We start from the raw sequence: 23161 nt of genomic DNA on the forward strand, positions 1-23161 counted from the left end.
AAGGTTTCCAGAACTATTCATCTTATAAAATCAAAAGTGATGTGTTAACTCCTGGCTTTATTAATTTGAGAACAGTTAACAAAAGAATGCTTTTAGAAACTTCTGGTTCGAGCCCGTTGGCAGGCCTTCCCACTAAAGTCCAACTAAACCCTGGATAAACTAAAACAAATATGTTGCTTAATGAATGGCAGGACCTCCAAGCATGTAAGGCAAATGTTTATTTAATCTTGATAAAAATAAATATTTTAAGGAAATTACAAAGCCACAGTTATAGGCACCATTTTTTTAAGAAATTTAAAAAGTAAAAACCTATAAAAATGTATGTGCTTGTGTGTATATTTATATGTGTTTATATATGAATATGTGTATGTATATATGGGCAAGTATAAGTATTTCTATGATAATGTGGATGTGCTTTTTATATTAATAAAGAAAGAATACATATAAGGATATTTATGGTAGTTGCCTGTAGAGGTGAACTTTGGGGTACATTTAAGACTTGAACATGGGATATTGCTTAAAGTTAGTGTTTAAAAAGTAGTGTATATGAAGTGCTATGTATGAATGATTATATATACACACCGTGTGTGCGCACATGCTATGTTTAACTCTAGAAAAGATTTGTGTATATTAAAATGTTTTTAATTTTATATTTCCCATTAGATTTTATTGTCAAGATATCCGAGCTTATGACATTTTATTTGGAGATACACCGCGGCCTGCTCAAGCCGAAGATCTTTATGAAATTCTTGATTCCTTTACTGAAAAGTATGAAAATGAAGGACAACGAATCAATGCAAGAAAAGCAGCAAGGGAGCAGAGGAAGTCTTCTGTACTGTTTGGTTTTATGTTTCACTCAGTATTCTCAGAAAATCTCTTTCTGTAGAACATTCTGTCCCTGATATCAGGTTCCTAAGAACCTACTAAGCCTCCTTCGTAGTTTCACTGACTTCACGTTCTTGTGAAAAGGTCATGCTACCTTGACATTTCCTCTGTACAAATTTCAGGGAAAAACATAATTTGTCTTCTGTGATTGCATTTCTCCAAGGATGGAACTTTGTTGTATCAATAATACAAATAATATGTGGGAGGCCGAGGCAGGTGGAGCACTTGAGATCAGGAGTTTCAGACCAGCCTGGCCAACATGGCAAAACCCCCTCTCTACCATAAAAATAGAAACATTAGCTGGGCATGGTGGCGTGTGCCCATAATCTCAGCTACTCAGGAGGCTGAAACAGGAGGATCGCTTGAGCCCATGAGGTTGCACTGAGCCAAGATCATGCCATTGCACTCAGCCTAGGCAACAGAGCAAGACCTTATCTCAATAATAATATACGAATAATAGTTGCAGATACTGACGCCTTTGTATGTCAGGCCTTGGGGCACCGAGGGATTTGTGTGCATTGTTCTTGAGGTTCCACAGCACCTTTCAGAGTTGGTATGATGCCTGTTTCATGGAATAAAAACTGAAGCCTAGAGTTTGTCTGTCACTGCCTCTGCCAGTCGCTTGCTAAACCAATTACTACACCACCATCCCTGCAGCTCCCTAAGACCTTGCACAGGTGGTCAGAGGTGCCTGGGGGAGGTTAGCTTCCAGGCATGAGAAGAGCACACCCTGTCCACATCTGAGTCTTGTCATCCAGTTCAATTGCATAGAGTCCAGAGGGGTGCATGTGAGCTTTGAGAGTGCCTCATTAATAAGCACACATGATAAAAGTTTGCTACATAACCTCATTAGAAAAGAGTTATATGTGCCTAAGTAAAAACAAGATTTTAAAATTATGTGTATTTATCTTTTTGTTTCTCCCAGGCTAAAGAATTACCTCCAAAGCCATCGTCAAGACCACAGCAGTCATCTGCACCAGTCCAGCTGAACTCTGGCTCTCAAAGTAAATATTTTTGTTGCAATTCAAATACAGTTGTAATTAAGTAATTATTAAATGTTATCATTAAGAAATCAAGATACATTGTTAAACTTTAGAGTTAAATAGAAGAACTAACATATTTAAGAGAGTAAAATAAGTGCTCAGCCTCTTCTAAATACGAGACAAATTGTCATTGCTATAATTTATGAAAACTTCTGTTTCTATTCATAAGACACTTTCTTAAATCTACAAAGATATTTATCTTTAAAGGTTTTCTCATTTATTTTCTGTGCCATTTCTTCCAAAAACCGTTATCCTTCTGATTTGAAATGAGAACAAAATAAGCCTGTTTTTTTCTTATCATACTCATATTTATAATTCTGAATATCAGTTTTGACATATGTTCTTTGGAGCTCAGGATCTCATAAGGTGGTTTTAAAACTAGAAGACATTTATAAAGCACCAGGTTTTGGTCTTTATCTTTCTTTCTATCATTCATTTTTGTGAATCACTTGTGTTTCTGTTTTTCGTATATGGAGGTTACCAGTAAATAGGAATACGTTGAAGTAGGGACTTTCATGTGATGATTGACTGTTATACAAGAGTCATTGTGCTGTGGCTTTGGGTGCACAAAGGTGACTTTAACGTAGATCTTGCCTTTAGAGGACTTTCAAAACAAGAGGAGAGAGATTACATGTAGAAACATAACTGCTATTAGTGGGAGAAGGCATATGATAAGTTTTGCGGGGGGTAAATAGTAAAGCTCTGCAGAAGGCGGGAAGCGCATCCTCGGCCTCCTCCTTAATTTTCTGTAATCGTTTTCCCCAGTTTTGAGCCCAAGTCCCTCGTATGATTCTTGGCTGTGCCTTTGTCTGGTCTAAATGTAACCCTCCCAGGAAGATGCTCAGGAACCAGGCCTATTCCTCATTACCCACCTGCCTCCTGCCCCTGCGTCTGTCTCCAGTTCTTTTGGGATAAGCCGTGGTCCACTGCTGATTCATGTTCAGATGATTGATTTACTGAAACTCATATTTGCAGTGACTAATGAGATATGAGCACTGAATTTATTTTTATTTTAGATCTGAGGGATTATATAAAATTTGACCCATATGTATGTTTTAAAATATATAAAATGTCCTCACTGAGAATGGATACCTGCATATGCATGTATAAAATCCTCTCATTTATAAAAATTCTAGTCCTCTTAGTATCAGGTCCCTATCAGTGCGGATTTAAAAATGACTGTGGACCTTACCTCAAAAAATTCCTTTCCGTTAATAATTGAAAAGCTCTGAAGGTTGTTTCTGCCATATAACTCCCTTGTGTGAGCTTTCTAAAAACAGGCCCTTTGACTGTGCCAGCTTCCGGATCTGTTTCCCACAGTGACCACGTGTGTTCCCCGAACCCTTTCTTGGGGAGATGGGCAGTGCCCTCCCCATTTTGCACAGCCACAGCTGTGTCCCTGCCGGTGGACAGGTTAGCCTGGCCACATTTCTGCAGCCTCAGCCTCACTCGACACACTCGTGAACACTCCTCCTCCCTCCACCTTTTCAGCTTCATCCTTTGTGGCTAGGCCACTACAGTTTTTCCATGCGATACCATCATTTCTCATGTGCTGTATCTCTCAAGTTTTGAATATCAGTTTTTAATTCAGTAAACTAAAAATTTAAAACTAGTGACTACTTTTAACATTTTATGTTAAATCTGACCTTTTCTTAAGTTCTTTATTTAAAAACTAAGTATTTTCAGTTTATTTACATATCCTTACATACACACACACACACACACACACATAATTTTATATAAATGCACATATGCTCATATGGATGGTCTGTGAAGGCAGTATTTTTTTTCTTTTCCTTTGTTGTGTTGCTTCCTTTTTCCCATTTCACCTATGTTTTAACTTTCAAGATACCTTCCTCTATCCTGATTTCAGGAAACCCACGTTCACAACATAAATTATGAACTTTCACGTTGTTTTCTCCATTCTTGTGTAGTCCTACACATGGCATGTACAAACATATACATAAACATGGCCAGAATATTTTTGTCTCATAAAAATGCTATCATCTTATACGTGCTTTACTATCTCTTCTTTATATTTATTTATTTATTTGTTATTTGTTGGTTTGTTTTGCTCAACAACTCCGCGTAGAAATCCCTAAGTCAACTGGTATAGTTCTGTTTGCTTTTTTTTAAAATAATTATTCAGTATTCCATGGCACAAATGTATATAGTTTACTCATTCACTCTCCTATTGATGTATATTAACTTTATTTCAGATTTTTTTCCATGCCAAACAATGTCACAATTGATATACTTCTAAATTAATATTTATATATACTGGCACTTTTATTTTTTTTGAGATAGTTACCAGGAGTGGACATAATAGGTCAAATAATATATTTTTAAAGTTTTAACAGATTTAGCAGATTACTTTTCAAAAGTTTTTACTACTTAGAGTCTCATCAACCATTTCCCCACCACAACATTCACCAGCACATGCATTCCCCACCATGTATACCATCCACCATGTACAATCCTAACCATATATACTCCCCACCATATATACACTCCCCATAACCTTCCCACCATAATAGTCCCCACTATAGTTGCTTCCCACCATAGGCATTTCCTACCATGCACATTTCCCACTAGACACCATATGCATTCTCCATCATGTATGCTACCCACCATATGCATTCCCCAACATGTGTACCACCCACCATGTGCATTTTTCACCATGGTTACTATCCACCATATGCATTCTCCACCATATGAATTATCCACCATTTATGCTGCCCACCATATTCTGTACCGTGTATACTACCGACCATGTGCAATCCTAACCATATATACTCCCCAGTATATGTATTCTCCCCACCATATGTACACTCCCCACCATATGTACACTCCCCACCATATATACACTCCCCACCATATATACACTCCCCACCATATATACACTCCCCGATAACATTCCCAAGTCTTCATTATATAGGCTTCCCACCAGACATTCCCACTATACACATTCCCCACTGTCCATTTTCATTCTCAACCATGTATCTTCCCCACTGTATGCATTCCTCACTATATACATTCTCCACCATCTACATTCCCCACCGAGTGCATTTTCAACTATTACATCCATTATGACATTCTTCAGCATATACCTTCCTCACCAGTATTAGTGTGGAAGCATCTAGAAGATTTTGCCAGTCAAGGCTTGTCACATCTCCTTGTTAATTGGATTGTATTTATTCCTATTAGTGAATGTAAACATCTCTTCATATAAATTGCTGGTGCTTTGGATTTAATCTTATCTGAAAAGTCTCTTCATTTCATCGGTCTATTTTTCCTATTGGGATATTTGTTGCTTTCTCAATTTATGGAAATGTTATCTATATTATAGGTTTTGTTGGTCATTTGGATTGCAGCATATTTCTACACTTATCATTTTTCTTTTCTTGTTTTTCATAATTTTACTCCATGAAAGTTTTAAATTTTATCTAAAAATATGTCTATCATTTAGTTTTTATAGATTTGGACACTTTGGTCATGATTAAGGTCTTCCCACCTCCTACACAAGAGTGTGTTCATAGTCTCCTAGATTTTCTTGTGATTTTTTATCTTTGCATTTACTGGATACTTAGTCTTCACATAATTTGAGATCATTTTCCTAATTTTCCCCTCCTCCCCAATATACAATTCTAGTTGAAACAGTATTATGTACTTGTATCCATTCTATAATTTTTCAATGCTAATTACAGTAACATTACATGTATACATTTATTACTTTGAGATATAATAATTTTACCATTTCATGCTTTCCATTTGTTGAGATTTTATGTCTTTCAATAAGATTTCGTAATTTCTGTGCCTTTTGTGTTAAATTTGTTCCCAAGTACTTTGAGATTTTGATCTGCTAAGGCGAATGGAATGCACTTTTCTATTTCTACTTAAGTACCAATTTTCACAGTTAAGGAAATCTTAATTTGCATATATTTTGTTTGTCTTATATCTGGTCACTTGCTCAAAAATATTTCTAGTCAGTTTTTAAAAATAGATTCTCATGGGATATTTGTATCCTTTTCCCCATCCCACCAATGTTTATTTCTAAATTCTTACTTTCATAAATTTCTTAGGCCAGTGGCCTTCAAACTGGTGTATGCCTATCTTTAGGAGTACGCAGAGACTGCAAAAGGGGGTGTGGGCACAGGTCACTTAAGAGACACCATCTCCAGATCTCCAGCTCCTGGATAAGTTCTTTTTAAAGCTGAACATGATGTGCAAGGTGTGCTCTTCATCTTCTATACTGTTAGAATCAGTTTTTCTGCAGTTGAAGAAGAAAAGCAAACCCCCAGACCGTTCTGCCTCTTTCTATACTACATCACCCCAGAGCGTCAGAACAGGAATCCAGTGTGAAATGTAGATGCAGTTAGTGAATGGCTCTTATGCAGTGTAAATCCTTCCATGAATCAGTGATTTCTGTTTCTTTGCCTTCAACGCAATTGAAGAAGAACCTAATAGAATTGTCATCTGAATTTATAATGAGAATAGTGTGTGTACTTCTGTGTCATACAGATATCAGGTATTTATCATCTACCTTATACTTCATGTATCTTCTGGCTTTATTCAGGTATACCTTCTGATTTAAAGTGCAATCAAATGATGATGATCCTATCAACTTAGTGATTTAAAATATTTGCTCAGCAAGGGCAGGATCTGGCAATTTTATGTATTTTGTATAATATATACTAATCAGTTTTCAAAATCACCACTCTCCTCTTTTTTGGCAGGTAACAGAAATGAATATAAGCTCTATCCTGGACTTTCCAGCTATCATGAGAGAGTTGGTAAATCAATAAATATATATGTTATAAATGATTCATATTCATTTTGTGATCACAAACTTCCTAACTAACCTGACAGGTTATGAAAATCTCTGGGAAGTGTTCAGCCCTTTTCTTTAATTTATAGAATATTCACATTCTTTTGAGAAGTACTTCATTTAGAAAATGCTATGCTTTTGTTATCTTACTTACCTTTAAGGTAATGAGGGTGATAGGAAGCTGACAGTCAGTGTTGTCTGTGTAGGGAGTGTGTGCTGGGGACAGCACTGCTAAGCCCCGGATAGGAGCTAACTGTCAGTGTTGTCTGTGTAGGGAGTGTGTGCTGGGGACAGGGCTGCTGAGCCCCGGATAGGAGCTAACTGTCAGTGTTATCTGTGTAGGGAGTGTGTGCTGGGGACAGGGCTGCTGAGCCCCGGATAGGAGCTAACTGTCAGTGTTATCTGTGTAGGGAGTGTGTGCTGGGGACAGGGCTGCTGAGCCCCGGGAGCCATGGCATCATCTGAGGAGCATGTGATCTCCTCCGCATTTGCTGTCTGGAAGCTTTTGAATTTACAATGGAGATAAAATGAGAAAGTTTGCTAATTCTGAATTACAATTTCATCCTTATTCCATTTTCTCTGTGTTTTAGCACCATAAATTTTATATTTCTAAGAATTTTATTTTTCACATTCAAATGTTTTGTTATTATTGGAAACTACTTTATAAAACTTGTTAAGATTTACCATAGTAAAAATGGTCCTTCAACCTGTCTTACTTAAATATTCTTCAGAGGTTTCCCTGGAAAGAATTGAGCAATTATTTGCAAATGTGAGTGGGACACAAATTGAGGGCAAAGTTAAACAATCATAAAATAGCCTGTTTATTTTTTCACATTGAATACTTTCGTCATTGGAGTCACAAAGCTATATGCTGCTGGATATATAACTGTCGGAGAATTAAGCATTTCATGTAAATAAAATACCAAAAATTAGGTACTCAAGCATATTTTAAAAATTTATATCATGCAGATAAAAATATGTCGAAAAGGTCTCTTAAGCAGCATCCCCTGAAGAGAGGTCAGCATGTTCCTGATGGATTTAGGGTTGGTGACCTTTCTTTTCACCCTGGCCTCCCCTCCTGGGAGCCCACTCCGGTGTTTTTCCCAGATGTTTCTCCTCTGAGGGGGTTGAGCGTCTGCTCCTAGAGTCCTGTATGGAGAGCAGGTGCGATGGTCGGGGGCTCACCTACAGAAGATGCTGTGCCATGGTCTTAGGTATGCAGAGAAAGCTCTGAGAGGTTTTAAAAATGTGTTTCACCCTTTGTGGTTCACACCCATGTTACAGGCCATGTTAAAGAGACATCAAGTTCACACCCACATTACAGGCTGATTTAAAGAGACATGAAAAGTTTGGCCTTTGGATACACGTCCTTTAGAAGTAAAAGTGGTTAAGGTATAAATGTTGACACCAAGACAGCGTAAACACCTAGATTTTTATCTTACACAGCCTCTTACTTTTAAAGACTCAAGATTAGACTTAGACTTAGGTATCTGGTTGTTAAAGTGCTCCTAAACTTGACAAGGTCAGCTGACTGGCTGCACTTGCTTGGGAAGGGAGGGGATCCCTACAGAGAGACAGAGCTGAGGGAAGCTGGCTGAAAAAGAGCTGAGGCCACAGATCCCCCAAAGAATGCCTTGGTAATGTGACATTGGGAACTAGAGTTTCTTTCTCTATTAGAAACTTCCTATAAACAGCACCAAGGAAAAACGTTTCCTGATAAGAAATTAAACTCTAAGTGGACTGTGGAGACAGAGATTCCAATTCGAACCCCCGTACTTTCACTTACCAGCTGTGGGACCCAAAGGGAACATCACTTGCCATGGTTGGTTTCTCCGTTGCTTCTGTGTTTGTATTTGAGGACAGGACAAGGTAAATGGTAACTCAGTTACAACTGAGTTAATATTCCTTTAGCCCATTCTCCAAAGAGGTTCTTGAAGAAAAAATTAAAAGGGAAGATTTACAGTCCACTTTTTAAATAAAACTCACTTTACGTTACTGTATTTTTTTAAACGCAGCTGTGAAGGCATTAACCTCTTACCAAGGATTTCCTCATGTTTGCTTACCATCACTGCAGAGAAAAGTCACAGTTACATGGCCCCAGGGCCCGAGCCTTAAATTGAAAACCTGATGAAGCAGGACACTGAGTCCTCCACGTGCGAGCTCCTGAATCTGTCTCAGCCCCACGGTGGGGCTGTCGGGTGTGATGATCAGCTACATCACCTGTACTTTCCTCCCACCATCTTTTGGCTTTGCCCTTTGGAAGGTCCAGCTGCATAGTTCTTGGGCCTCTCAGAGAGACAAGGCTTGCAAATGCACAGTCCAATTTTCTGATCTTCCCTCTAGGGACTCTGGAAGGAATGGTTTCATAATCAAAAGCTTGGACCCTCCAGTGTCAGCATTCTTCCCCGTCCTCTTACCCATCCCATAGTTGTCTGGGATGGGGTTTCTCAACCTGGGCACTACGCACAATTTAGGCTGGATAACACTTTGTTGTAGGGGCTATCTTGTGCCTTATAGGGTGCTTAGCAAAGGCTGTGTTCTCCTAGTTGTGACCTTCCCAAGGCTGTGATTTTTTTCCTGAAACAGGTCAGGCCAGGGCTGCTGGCTGCACGGGGGCTGCCTCTTGCAGGCTCCATGAGAAAGTGGACTGGAAGTGAAACAGGGACATCCACAGACCAGCCTTTCTAATCATGGGCCTCAGGGCAGCTGCCAGTCACCAATGCTGACTGTGATCTAATTCTGCTTCCTGTTTGGGAAAAATAACCCCTACTTGAACTAAACTTGAATATTATAAAGGAAATGGCCAATTCCCTCAAAGATCCTTCCGATTTTTTAAGTACATGAGTATAAAGCTGAAAGGCGTATGTTGTGCAGAAGGAAAGCCATCTGTGAATGCCTAGCTTTTTAGTAACTCAGTGGGGTTTGCTTCCCGGTAACCAGGAAGGTTTTTCTTCATGGAAGGAATCATTACTTGGCTCACCTTTTATTGGTGAATTCTTTGTGGGCATTAAACTTCTCCTTGTGAAAGTTATCTCTAATATTTACATTAAAGAGGAACTTTAAGTCATTTGGAGTTTTTCAAAGAAAAAAACTAACACGGCACAGCACTAACTGGCTTGTGGATTGTTATCTGAGAAAGCAGATAGGCTCCTGGATCTGCTGGCCTCACTCATGTGATTTTCATGTGGATGGAGTTTCTCTAACAACAGCTCAACTCCTGACTCTCCTCCCCGGGAGGCAGAGGCATTTTTGATCAATTGGGTGAGGAATTGGGTGAGGAATTCGGCACCAGGAACAGTCAACACACATCTTAGCCTCAGTAAAGGAGAAATGTGAGATCCCGGCCCCCTCAGACCTTCAGTGGTGGCCTTCCCTTCAGCTGCACCTGAAAACCACCCACGTTGCTCCTCTACCCTCCTCTCTCACTCTGCTTTATCCTCATTTCATTTGGAATCTGCAATTCAGAGAAAATTAGACCAACACCTGATTGTGAGGGCAGGGACCAAACCAGGTGTGTGATCTCTCCTTTCTCTTTCTTAGTTCATAATATATTTATTTCTCTAATTATTCCTCATAAAATATATTCCTGAAACTGCTTAGAACCAATTCAGTTATCAGGGATTACCCAGAACCATAGCATCAGATGCTGTTATTTGTACAGTCTGGAAACTCAGTGAGGCAGGTCCCCACATTAATCCCCCTTGAACATTTGCCTCATAAAATGCTCCGATAAATGTCAGTTTGGTCTGTCGAGCACAATTTCATGTTTATGAGGTTGTTGAGGGTCTTGGATGACCTGGAGACAAGCTTCATTGGATCCTGACCTTGGACAAATTACTTGTTATCTCTGAAGCTCAGTTTCAAATTCTGTGACGTGGGATAGGAGTAGCTGGCTCATTGCAGTGGGCGGTGTAAGAGGAGCACATGTGTGTGCCTGCCACGTGCCTGAGCAGTTCGCGGTGGCTGCTCTTCCCAGATGCACATCGATTGCTGTTGTTATCATTGTTGTCATCCTTATTATGTATTTTTGATTTTATAAATGAGACTGCAAGTGTATAAATGCATGGTAGCTAAGATGGCTGTGGCTCCCAGAACATTCCCTGATGTTCACAAGCACTCTTTTAATTCACTTCTTCCTATTATCTAACGTGTCTGGGAGACAAGAGGGAGGAGAACAGAGTTCCTGGAGGGTCTTCACTGATTTGTTCTGGTTAATTAAGATTCAACTTTATATGTGGATATCCTAAATATAATCATGAATAAGAGATTTCCAGGGTGGATTTTTCTTTGGCATTAGCCTGCATCCTGATCTGATGACAGGGAGGCATGGCGTGAGCGCCTGCCAGGTACCCCACCCAGGGCAGAGCACAGCTCCTTTCACAGTGCATGGCAGCGACTGCTCATTAACGTGTAGAATTTAATCGCGTACTTAGAACGTTTAACTTCACATCTGTTGTTTCTAGACTATGTCAAAATTTTATTTTGGTGACATTCTTTTCACCTTATTCCTTAAAATTGTTAACTAAAAGTAAATATAGGACAAAATAAAATATACAGAAATTCTTTTTATTATAGAAAAAAGTAGTTATACCAGTATTATCTCTAGTGTAATTATTATTAGGATTATTTCTTTAGAACTCAACTAAATGGCACATACTTTAAAGAAAGGACTGTAGCACCATCTTGTGTGAGCTACAAATTCAGTGTTTTAGTCAGAGGAGTTTAAAGTGTTGACTATTTTTATTTCTTATGGGTGGACCAAATTCACTTTATTATTATTATTATTATTATTATTATTATTATTATTATTATTGTATTATGGGTTCAAATAGGACCTGGCTCTAGAGTCTGGTTATTGATGTTTTCTGTATGTCTGTACATCTAGTTGCCTAATTTATGCACAGAATTATATGAAGCATAGAAGCAGCAGACTCCATGTAGCTGAGTGCTCAAAAACTGTTTAATTATATTTTTATGATGTTATGTGGTTTATAATATTTAATGTCCTTTATTCATGTTAACTGCTCAGTTCTCAAAGTATTTTCTTCCTTCTGCAATACATGGATATACACATTGCATTGAAGTACTTGTGAAACATGTAGAAATGCTCCTACCTGTGCTAATTCCAACTTATCTCTGATATTGAGAGGATGGATCAATTAAGCACAGAAATGTAAACAGCCACAAAGCCCAGGGAGAAGAAATGTTTGCTAAGGAAACAGCAAAATATAACTGGGCTGCAATCTTCAAGCCCAGTGAGTAAAGAGCCAGGTTTTAAAGTTGAATCTCCTAGGGTTTGATATAAGCTCACATATCTGCCTTTCTCCAGCATCTGCCATCCATGAAACTGTCACAACTATCTTGGCCCCTTCCAGCTGCTGTAACAAAACACCATAGTCTGGGCAGCTCAAAGACAATGGAATTTTATTTCTCACGCTTCTGGAGGCTGGATTCCAAGATCAAGGTTCCAGGAGACTCAGTGTCTGGCAAGGTCTCGGTTTCTGCTTCAGAGATGGTGCCATCTGGCTTTGTCCTCACAAGGAGGGAGGTGCAAGAAGCTCCCCTCAGGCTCTGTCTGTAAGACACTGATCCCATTCATGAGGGGGAAACGTAATGACCTAATCAGCCCCCAGAGACCCCACTTCTAACACCATCACCTTGGGGTTGAGGATTTCAACACTTGAATCTCAGGGGGACACAGACATTCAGACCACAGCAATGACTATATTAAAATAGAAAAAATGTAAGTTGTATTATCTCATAGATTATTCAAAATTTAGACAATTATAACCAGAAGCATGTGCTAAATCCTTAGGTATATAATGTGCAGAGAAAAATAAGTTTAATAATGTGATGAAAATTACACAGACTGTTGTGGTTTCTGCCAGCCTCCAAGACATCAGCATGCCAAGCCCTAGGTGGTTAATTTTTATCTTACCAGCAGATACCCCCAATTTCTGCCTTAAAGAACATAAACATGTGAATACTTTTTTCTTGTTTCAGGCAATTTGAATCAACCCATAGAAGTGACAGCGCTGTATTCATTTGAAGGACAGCAGCCTGGGGATTTGAATTTTCAAGCTGGAGACAGAATCACAGTTATATCAAAAACAGATTCACATTTTGATTGGTGGGAAGGAAAACTTCGAGGTCAAACTGGCATTTTTCCAGCCAACTACGTAACCATGAATTAAAGCGTATACTATTTTCTTCTTTGAGAATTACAAAAAAATTATTTCTACACTGACAGGATTTACTAGTTAAGCAATGTTTAATATAAATTTTAAAAAACTTCTGTTCTACAAAATTTCCATTCAGTATGTAAAAGATTTTGTTTTTCTATATAAAAAGAGCTGACTGACATATCTTTAAATACTTTGTACTAACTTTATCACACTTGCTGTGTCATAGAATATCATACAATTTATATGCTCATAGTTCTTTTGTGAACACTTCAAACATCGCTAAGCATTTGATCTGGCCATGTATATGGTAGCTGTGTTTTAATTTGAGAATCTTGAGGGTAGAGCCATGAATTTCAATTCTTACATTTCCATTTGCAAAGTGACTAGAGAAAAAGAAATCAGCTTAAATGAGGTATTAAGTAATGTTTAGAGTTGTAGGTATTAACTAGAATATAAATCCTTAGAAATTGTCTTTATACCTTCAAAAGTTATACTATGCATTTATCATAGAAATATGATTACGAAGAAGTCTGACTACCATGTCTTGAAACATGTGGGATCTCTCAACTTTTCTTCCTTATGGGGCTACATTTGTTCATTTCTAGCAGTAGCATAAACTTACGGTGACATGGTAGACTTGTCTCTAAATAAAATTTTTAAATGTTTACTAAGTTAATATTTCAATTTTGTTTTTCTTATTTTTTTTTTGTAAGGTAGGCAAAAGTCCTATGTCTCATATGCAGGGTGAAATCCACCTCTGTTCTGGGCTGCCTGAGCTCCTTCCTGAACTCTAGACTCCCCTCTCCAGCTATGCACTTGACAGCTCCGTTTGGACAAGGAACAACACCTCAGCCTTCATGGGCTCAAATCCAAGCTCTTCTTTCTCCTCACTTAGCCTGCCCCTCCCACAGTGTTCCTCTTCAGTAAATGGAAATTCCATCCTTGGATTTCCTTGGTCCTCAGGGTGACTTCAGAGCCAACTTTCGTTCTTCTAGCTCATGCCCGCTATCAATTCCACCAGAGATTCTGTTGCCTTTCAGACACTCGCTGACCCAATATTTGCGCTCCCTCATGCCCACCCTGAAGCGAGCTGCCCGCTCAGCCCCAGCTCCCGCGTAGACTCCTTGCTTCAGCCCTGGCTTCACCCAGCAAACCCTCCTGAGAGGAGCAGGTGCACATTGCACTGTTTGTCCTGCTATTTGCTCCTCACTGCCTTACGTCATACACACACCTGTGCATTTGCCTTTTTATTGATTATACCTTCTTAAGACATGGAAAAGGAGAATGAAGACACATGTTATCTTCACCCAGCGAGAAGTAAAACAGAGTTATTTCCTACTTTCTAAGCCCTTTCCAATCACTGCTGTCTCAAAGGGAATCATCACCCTGAGTCTGCTGGTTTTAATTCCATAATTTTCTTTACATTTTTACCATGTATGTTTGTGTCCTTAAGCACTATATGGTATTTCCTTCCATGCATTTAAACTTACAAAATTTAAAGTTTTAAACTTATAGAAGATACAATAAATTCACTCATTTACAGTGGACTTATTGTAAAGAAACTATGCTCTATACGTTCAAGGAATTAAAAGGTGGAGAACTTCAGCAGAAATTTGACACTATAAGAGGGAACTAAATGAAAAACATGAGACTGAAAAGTAAAATAAACTTAAGAAGATAATAAATGGATTTAACAGTCATTTAGACACAGCAGAAAAAAGAATCATTGACCTGAAAGCAGATCAGAAACATACAACCAGACTGAGAGTTGACTGAAAATACTAGAAAAACCAAAAGAAACTATGGGATAAGGCAAGAAGGTACAGAAAATGAGTAGCGAAGGTTCTAGTCAAAAAGTGGAGAGAAAAATCAGGCAACTGCTGTACATGAAGATAGAATGCCAGAGCATATTCCAAAACTTTAAAAAGACGTTGAGCTACAGATTTCAGAATTACTATGAACAAACAGGATAAACACATGAACAAGCAGAATACTATGAACAAGCAGAATAAACATAAGGAGAGTCACATATGCGCACATCATTATAAAACTGCCAAAAACTGCAAAGATAAATCTAAGAAGTAGATGAGAGGTTGATTAATGGGTAAAAATGCACACTTAGAAAAAATAAGACCAGGTGTCTTATAGATCATTAGGGTGACTACAGTTAACATTAATGGATTATACATTTCAAAACAGAAGAGAATAATTTGAATGTTCTTAGTATAAAGAAAAGATAAATATTCAAGGTGTTGAATATCCCAGTGACCCTGATTTGATTATACAAATGCATCGGATTATCACATGTATATCAAAAACATGTACATCTATTAAATATCAATTTTTAAATGTAGATGAGAACTGTTATAAATCACTAAAATGATAACACAATCAAAAAATGGACCAAAGATTTCATTGATTTCACCAATGAAAATATATGGATACCAAGTAAGGAAAGGAAAAGATGCCCAATTATCTTTAACAATTAAGGAAAGCAAACAGGAACTGAGAGTGAGATGTTGCCACCAACCTCTAAATGGCTAAAATGAAAACAACTGACGCTATCAAGTGTGAATGAGGATATGGAGCTCTGGAAACTCCCATGCACTGTGGCTGGAAATGCAAAATTGCATGGTTACTTTGGAAAACAATGTGGCAGTTTAACTTCTAGCCCAGAGATTTCATTCCTGGGTATTTATCCAGGAGAAATAACAATACATGTCCACGTAAAGTATTATATGATGTTCATAAGAGCTTGATTCATAATGACCCCAGACTGGAAACACTCCACATGTCCATCATCTGTTTAGTGGATGAAAAGCATCATGTTCCATCTATACCGTGGAACACTACTCAGCAATGAGGAATGGATCTTGCTACATCAACAACATGGTGCATCTTCAAAGCATTTTGCTTCGTGTCGGAAGTCAGACACTGAAGACAGAAATCCACTTACATAAAATTGCTCAAAAGGCAAAATTATAATAATGAAAAGCAGATAAATATTTTCCAGGCACCAGAGGTTGAAGGAAGAGCTTGACTGCCAAGGTTGACAAGGGCACATCTTATGATGTTAAATTTAATAAATCTAAAACAAATACATAATGCATGTGGCTGTCAGTGGGCCTGTTAATATTTAGCAAGCTAAAGTATATTAGACAAACATAGAAATATTAAAAAAACAGATTAACCCACCCCTCAGCATACTGTAGATCAAGCGTATAAAAATGTATAAATATATATACTATATAAAAATAAAAGGTATCCAATGATTTGAGACTGTACCCTGAAATTAGACTGCCTATTTATATCAAGTATCCACAGAACATTCCCAAAAGTTGACCATAATGCCACAAAGAAAACTTCTTTTATGCCACTATAAGAAATAGTATAGATAACATTTCCTGGCTCTGTACTACAAATAAGAAAATCTGTGCTAGCTTGAAAACTTCAAACTCTTAATAACTCAGGGTATATATATATATGTGTGTGTGTGTGTGTGTGTGTGTAGAGTGTGTGTGTGTGTAGAGTGAGTTTGTGTGTATACATACACAACACACAAAAAAATCCTAATCAAATAAAATAGAAATGACTATGTTGCTTAATCCTTTTCAATTAAATTCAAAAATATAAAAAGTCACCTTTGTAATATTAAAATTGTTTCAGAGGATAGCAAAATAATTTCCAAATACTTCAATGATCTGAGCCTACTACTAATAACAAAACATATCTCAGATTAAATCTTTTAAAAAACAAAAGTCCAATCTCATTCATAAACATTGTTACAAAAATCCTAGCAACACAATGACGTGATAAAGACCAGGTGTAAACTCTAGGCTTGTTCAATATTAGGACATCTATTATCATTCATCCTCTTAAATGGTCTGGCAATAAAAATAAGATCATCCCCATATATCCTGAAGAGGCATCTGACAAAATTCAAACTCCATTTTTTTTTTTTTTTTTTTTTGAGATGGAGTCTTGCTCTGTGGCCCAGGCTGGAGTGCAGTGGGGCAGAGCCACGGACGTTCACAAAGATGCCGATTAAATTTTAACAACGACTCCCCAAATGTTTCTAATATCACCAAACCACTTCCTTCCACAGATGTCTTAATTTTGTTTAAATGTGGTATTTCCTAACTGCTTCCAAGAAAGTTAAAATGAGGCCACAGGGATTTTCTGACATCTCCAACAAAGGAAAGCTGTTGTTAGCAGGAACAGCCCGGTGCCTGTTCGCAGGGGCAGCTCAGTGCAGGCCCAGCAGCCCGGTGTCTGTTGGCAGAAGCAGCCCAGTGTCTGTTAGCAGGGGCAGCCCGGTGCCTGTTGGCAGAAGCAGCCCAGGGCAGGCCGAGCAGCTGCACTATGCGCTCTCCGAAGAGCCACTGACTTTGCACAGCAAACGTCAGATACGCTGCCTGGAAATGGGGCAGTTTTAAATCCACTGCTACAGAGAGTGTGTTGGGCGGTCCGCACTTCCGAAAAGTCTGAAATGTGAATCCCGGCCTTGAGTCAGTTTCCCGCTTACTTTTGGCGTGGCGTTGTGGGCGGACCACGGGATCTGGAGTGGTCAGTCCGAGGTCCCTTCGGCTCCCGCTGCACAAACGGGGAGATTCACGCTGCCTCAACCCCCGCCTCGTCTGTAAAGCACCCACATGCTGGGATTCCCAGGGGCCTCAGGAGGAAGGAAGCCAAGCGTCCCCGCTTTGTACGTGCTCCTGATTCTTCCCTGGGTAACACGAACGTTTCCACGCGAGCTTGATGCTCACAGGGTGCATACCAATTTCCATGAAAAGGTAACCTGGACATTTTTTTTTAGCTAAATTAGAAACTGACTAAATAATTCTCACATTACCTAAGGAAAAGCCTCACATTTAACGACAGAAGGTTGTCCCTTAATAAAAGCAGCCCTCACACTGCAGAACCTCCCTGCTGTCAGAGGGATCCCAAATGAAATAACTGTCGTGCCTTTTACTGTGGATATAACAACTCATTTCCTGGTTAGAAAATAAAAATAAACGAATTTTACAGCACTACGGAGAAAATCCAGTCTATTCACAGCCACAAAATAAAATTGTTAACAAATATGTCACCACTAATGTGAAATGTTAAAAATAAGGGAAATTTGAGATGATGACGGAGGATATCGGGACTCCTTGTACTTGCAGCTCAGTTCTTTCTGTAAACCTGCAACTATTCAAAAAATGAAGTCTATTAATTAAAAAATATTAGCTGAAACCACCATTTGATCTTATAATTTAATCCACTTATAAATAAAATGTTTATCATTAAAGAAAAAATATAGTTTCCACTTTCATATGACAGCAGTGGCCTCTGTTTTCAAGATTCAAACCTTCATATTTATGTCATGTAATTTAAACTTCTCAAGAAAATTACAAGTAACAGGCTGAGAATGCTCTAAGGATGACTTGCAGAGCTACCTATAGTTAGCTACTCTCTGGGGTAGAAAGTTTTAGTGGCTGGATAGAAGCTCAAATCAGCCATAATATTCCCTTAAGCCAAAACCTAATCCAGAGCAAGATCCTAATTTTCTTCCATTCTATGAAGTGGGCAGCTGAAGAAGAAGTTTGAAGCTGGCAGAAGTTGATTCATGAGGTTTAAGGAAAGAAACCAGCTCCATAGGATAAAAATGCAATGAGAAGCAGCAAGTGCTGATGGAGAAGCTGCAGCAAGTTCTGCAGAAGATCCAGCTAAGATCATTGATGAAGGTGGCTACAGTAAACAAAGAATTTCCATGTAGATGAAACAGGCTTCTATTGGAAAGAAGATGCCATCTAGGACTTTCATAGCTGGAGAAGAGAAGTCAATGCCTGGCTTCAAAGCTTCAAAGGACAGGCTGACTCTCTTATTAGGGGCTAGTGCAGCTGGTGACATTTTGTTAAAGTCAATACCCACTTGCTATTCCCCAAATCCCAGAGTCCTTAAGAATTGTGCTAAATGCACTCTGCCTGTGCTCTGTAAATGGAACAACAAAGCCTGGATAACAGCACATCTGTTTATGGCATGGTTTATTGAATATTTTAAGCCTAATGTTGAGACCTACTGCTTGGGGAAAAAAATCCTTCCAAAATATTGCTCATTGACAACACTGATGGTGATGTACAAGAAGATAAATGTTGTTCTCATGTCTGCTAACACAACATCCACTCTGCAGCCCATGGATCAAGGAGTAATTATGACTTTTTAGTCTTATTATTTACGAAATGTATTTCATTAGGCTACATCTGCCATAGATAGTGATTCCTCTGATGGATCTGGGCAAGTCAATTGAAAACCTTCTGGAAAGGATTCACTGTTCTAGATGCCATTCAGAACATTCATGACTCATGGGAAGAGGTCACAATATCAACATGAACAGAAGTTTGGGAGCAGTTTTGGGAATAGTTGCTGTGCAGGTTGTTTGTGGTGAAACATGAAGAGAGGGGAGGGGAAGCTCTGATGTGAGGGTGGAGCAGCAGCTCCCGACCTTGAGAAGAGTCTGCCTGAAAGTCAGGGGAAGAGCTGGAAGGAACCTCTTGGTGCCAAGGGGAGTGACCCAAGAGAGAGGAAGCAGTTTCCCATGTCAAAAAAGACATCAGAAATAGCACCAAGTGTAGGCACCAAAGTCTCAAGAGGATGGAAAACGGCGGCACTGATGGAGGCGGATCTGGAGGAAGATGTGGGAATTCCATGAATTTAGAAGTGGGGTCCTTGGCTGAGCCTGAGATGGAGGCGGCTGGGAGAAAACCCTCTGTAGAAGTGTGTGGAGCAGGTCAGAATCTGTGTACCACCTGTGTGTTTACATTCAGATTAGTTCCTTAAAAGAACTCTTAGTGGGAAGTGAGCAGGTGAAACCACACAATTTTTAAAGCTTTCACTATAATCTCAAGAAAGCGTGTTTCATTTTATGTTCAGCAATTGAAAAACATGTAGGACTTTGAAAGGTATAAGACTGGTTAGAAATCATATTGATTGCCTATTTTTGTGCCCCTTGTATATAACAATAAATTATAAAAATAACCCAAGTTACTATGGAAAACTGTTTGCTGTAGACCAGGTAGTCTGGACGTAAACCCTTCTTGTGCCAAGGATCAGTTGGGTGACTTCAGCCAACATAACATATCTGAGCTCACCTTCCTCAATTTAAAAACAGGGGCCCTAAGAGGTGCCTCCGGGTACTGTGGTGATGATTAAATATGATCAAATATGTGCAATGCTTGACACAGGAAAGTTTACATATTAAGATGAAGAAAAATAATAATTTGGAAAGATGGTATTATATGTTACAGAATTTTAAAAATCAGAATTCCAAATATGTCAAAATGATTTATTTTTAAAATGTACATATAACAGAAAGAATGGAAAGCATGAACTCAAACTGCTAAAAGGGTTAGAGCTAGTTAATGTGTATGGTATTAATCAACTATAACTGAATATTTATTAATAAAAATAGTTATTACAAATAGAAATCTGTTTGACAAGTCACCCACGAACAAACAGGGGACCAGGTCTCCTATCCAGGATCCTATGAAGGAGAGAAAAAAACAGATTTGCTGGTCACAGAAGTGCCCGAGGGGCTGATGGCAGCGAGGCTGGCATATCCTTGCTGTCTTACTTCTGCACAGGTGGCCCTGGGAGATGGACCACACGGCTGGGGAGGGCACAGCAGCAGCCCTGACCCAAATCTGTCAAATGCTCTGCCCCACTGGCAGCTCAGATGGATTCCTTTAGCATCTCCTCAGGATTCCAGGTCTAATGCTCAAAACAGTCTTGAAGTTCCACAGAAAGGGCGACACCTTGTCCTCTGAGTCAGGGGCTGCCTCACTCACAAGGCATCTGATGAGTTAGTCAGCAGATGAAGGGGAAGGTGGAGCAGGAGGGAGCGGAGGCCTGGCTGACGTGGAGTGCAGAGCTGCCTCCAGAGCACTCTCACCTGTCACCTGGGACATCATCAATTACAAGTCCCGCTGCCTGCATTCCTCTTGCCCAGTGTGCATGTGTGCAGGGATCCAGCTCCACCACGGAGGCCTGTCTAAACAGAGCTGTCTCCAGCTCAGAACGTAAACACCTGCTGGTGGTCCCTGTTCTGTGGGCTGTCACTACTGTCCCATGTAGACTGGGAGGGCTGGATGGGGGGAGAGGAAGCCTCATCTTTAGGGGCAGAGCTCTGGCAGTGGGGTGCTCATTGGCTTTTGAGGAAACGACCCTGCTCTCAGGACAGAAGATCTAGAAACTTGGAATGCTTCCAGATTTGCCCATTAGAAGAGCCAGTACAAAATGTTAGCTGTGTATCTCAGAGGGAAACTGAGGAAACAGAAATGCATGTTAGTGAATTGAGAACAAGTTAGGAACAAATAGAAGACACCATGAGATTATGCTCTGTCCTCACACCCTAAAGGCTAATGCCAGATTTGCACCCTGGGAGGTGAGTGTATGTGAGAAATGAGGGCACAGTCCTGCACTGAGTGTGGGGAGGGCCCTGGCCTGGTCACTCCCTGCTCCTGGGCTGTTCTGACCTGCTGCACCCCTCCCAGGCACATGGGCACAGATAATCCTTGTGAAATGAGAGAGAAGTGTACTTTAATAAGTCTGCCATTGCAAATAGTAGTAAGTAATAGAAGACATGAAGATATTGGACTAAACATATCAGAAATTTCTTTTTCTTGTATAACAAGAAGTAGGGAGATACAAAACCCAAAGCTGGGAGGCTGGCACAGATGGAGCAGAAACCCAGGCATATTCCAACTTTCTGCCCTACCTTTTGGAATTTGTCCTCATCCATCCACCCATCTCTCAGCAGATATCCCATTAGTATCAACTATGCGTCAAGCCCTGTTTTGGGTGCTGGGAATACAGAAGTGAACAAAGGAGACAACGACATGTTATTGCAGAGCTTAATACACAACAAACAGTCTGATTACAGCATATCAAGATCTGAGAAGTGCTCTGGAGAAACATAAATTGGAGGGGGAGGAAGATGTGTGGAGGGAGGCTTGCTGTTTAAAATGGGGTCATCAGGAGACATCTCAAGCAGCAGGAGCCCACCCTCAGGCCATTCTGCAGTGCAGGGATCAGCTGAGCCTTCCCTGCCCTGTGCCTGGGGCAGGGAGGGGCAGAGAGGTAAGAGGGGAGAGGAAGGGAGAGCAGGTGAGGCGGCTGGAGGGCTCTGAGTGTTACTCCAAATGAGCTACAACTGTTGAGGTTTTGAGCTGAGAAGTGTTGCCGTCTGATTTATCTTTCAGGAGGCTCTTCCTGGCTGCAGTGATGAAAATCAGCTGTAGAAAGAAAGGATGGAGATGGTGAGAATTGACTGGATTCTATGCATCTTCCCACTTTCTCTCTTTTATTCCTTTTAAACTCTGATTAAACATTTATGATGCCCTCTCACTTTGACCATCATATTCTTTACACTCTTTTATATCTTCTGTCTTTTTGTCTCATGGGACTATATTCTGGATACTTTATTTAGACATATCTTCCAGTTTTCTGATTCACCTTCAAGTGTCTCTAATTTGCTTTTTAATATTCATTGGGTTTTAAATGTCAGTTATTACAGCTTTTATTTGTGAAAGTTCTAGTGTCTTTTTCAAATATTATCCCTTTATTGTCTCTTGTTCTTGCTATACTTTCAGTTATTTTCTGTTATTTCTGTAGCCATATCAAACACAATCATTTTGTATTTCATGTCTGGTAACCCCATCCTGCGCCCTTGAGAGCCTGAATGTTTCTTTGCTGTTTCTCTCTCCTGGTGCCTTGCTTCTTTATTTGTTGTCAATTTTATAGGAAACTGATCAATTTCCTCAGTACTATAATTATATCTGGGCTTAACGTTGCAGATTTCCAGATGAAACTTGTTTCTGCCAGTTGCTTTGGGGCTCAAGTAACCCAGAACTGCTTCATGTTGGGGCATCTAATTGGGTTTTGGACCACGAGTCTGTGTGTGTGACCTATGCCAGCACTGATGTAGGACCATTTCCAATTTTTTCTTTTGTGTGTAGAGTTTATTTCTTTTTCTTCTTACACAGAGTGCATGGCCTTTGGAGTCTCAGATTATTTGGGGATCTCTGATTCATCTTCCCACCTTACACAGCCCTTGACTTTTTCTCCTGAGTTTTGTATCCAGTGCAGCCTTCAGAGTCCAGTCTGCAATCTGCACCCAATCTGGGTTAGGCATTACCTTACAGGATTCCTGCCTTCACTTTGCTTTTGCTTTCTGCATTCCT

At 39.6% G+C, this 23161-nt stretch overlaps 1 protein-coding gene across 42 annotated transcripts in view; it reads left to right on the top strand.

The window, feature by feature from the left end:
- The window catches only part of SH3YL1 (SH3 and SYLF domain containing 1), a 46144-nt gene extending 32527 nt beyond the window's left edge, over positions 1 to 13617 (top strand). For 13 of the 42 annotated variants that reach the window (XM_063696117.1, XM_055378672.2, XM_063696111.1 and 10 more), the window contains 3 exons: positions 664 to 832; positions 1811 to 1889; positions 12760 to 13617. In XM_063696117.1, coding sequence (XP_063552187.1) covers positions 664 to 832; positions 1811 to 1889; positions 12760 to 12950 — 439 coding nt within the window. In that variant the 3' untranslated portion in view covers positions 12951 to 13617. Of the gene's footprint in view, positions 1 to 663; positions 833 to 1810; positions 1890 to 6664; positions 6722 to 12085; positions 12334 to 12759 lie in introns of those variants that run through there. The other 29 variants (XM_055378658.2, XM_063696098.1, XM_055378665.2 and 26 more) reach the window with 4 other exon arrangements.
- The last annotated feature ends 9544 nt before the right edge of the window (positions 13618 to 23161 follow it).

Source organism: Gorilla gorilla, chromosome 12 (assembly GCF_029281585.2).
Source record: "Gorilla gorilla gorilla isolate KB3781 chromosome 12, NHGRI_mGorGor1-v2.1_pri, whole genome shotgun sequence".
In the NCBI taxonomy this organism is placed as follows: Eukaryota; Metazoa; Chordata; class Mammalia; order Primates; family Hominidae; genus Gorilla; species Gorilla gorilla.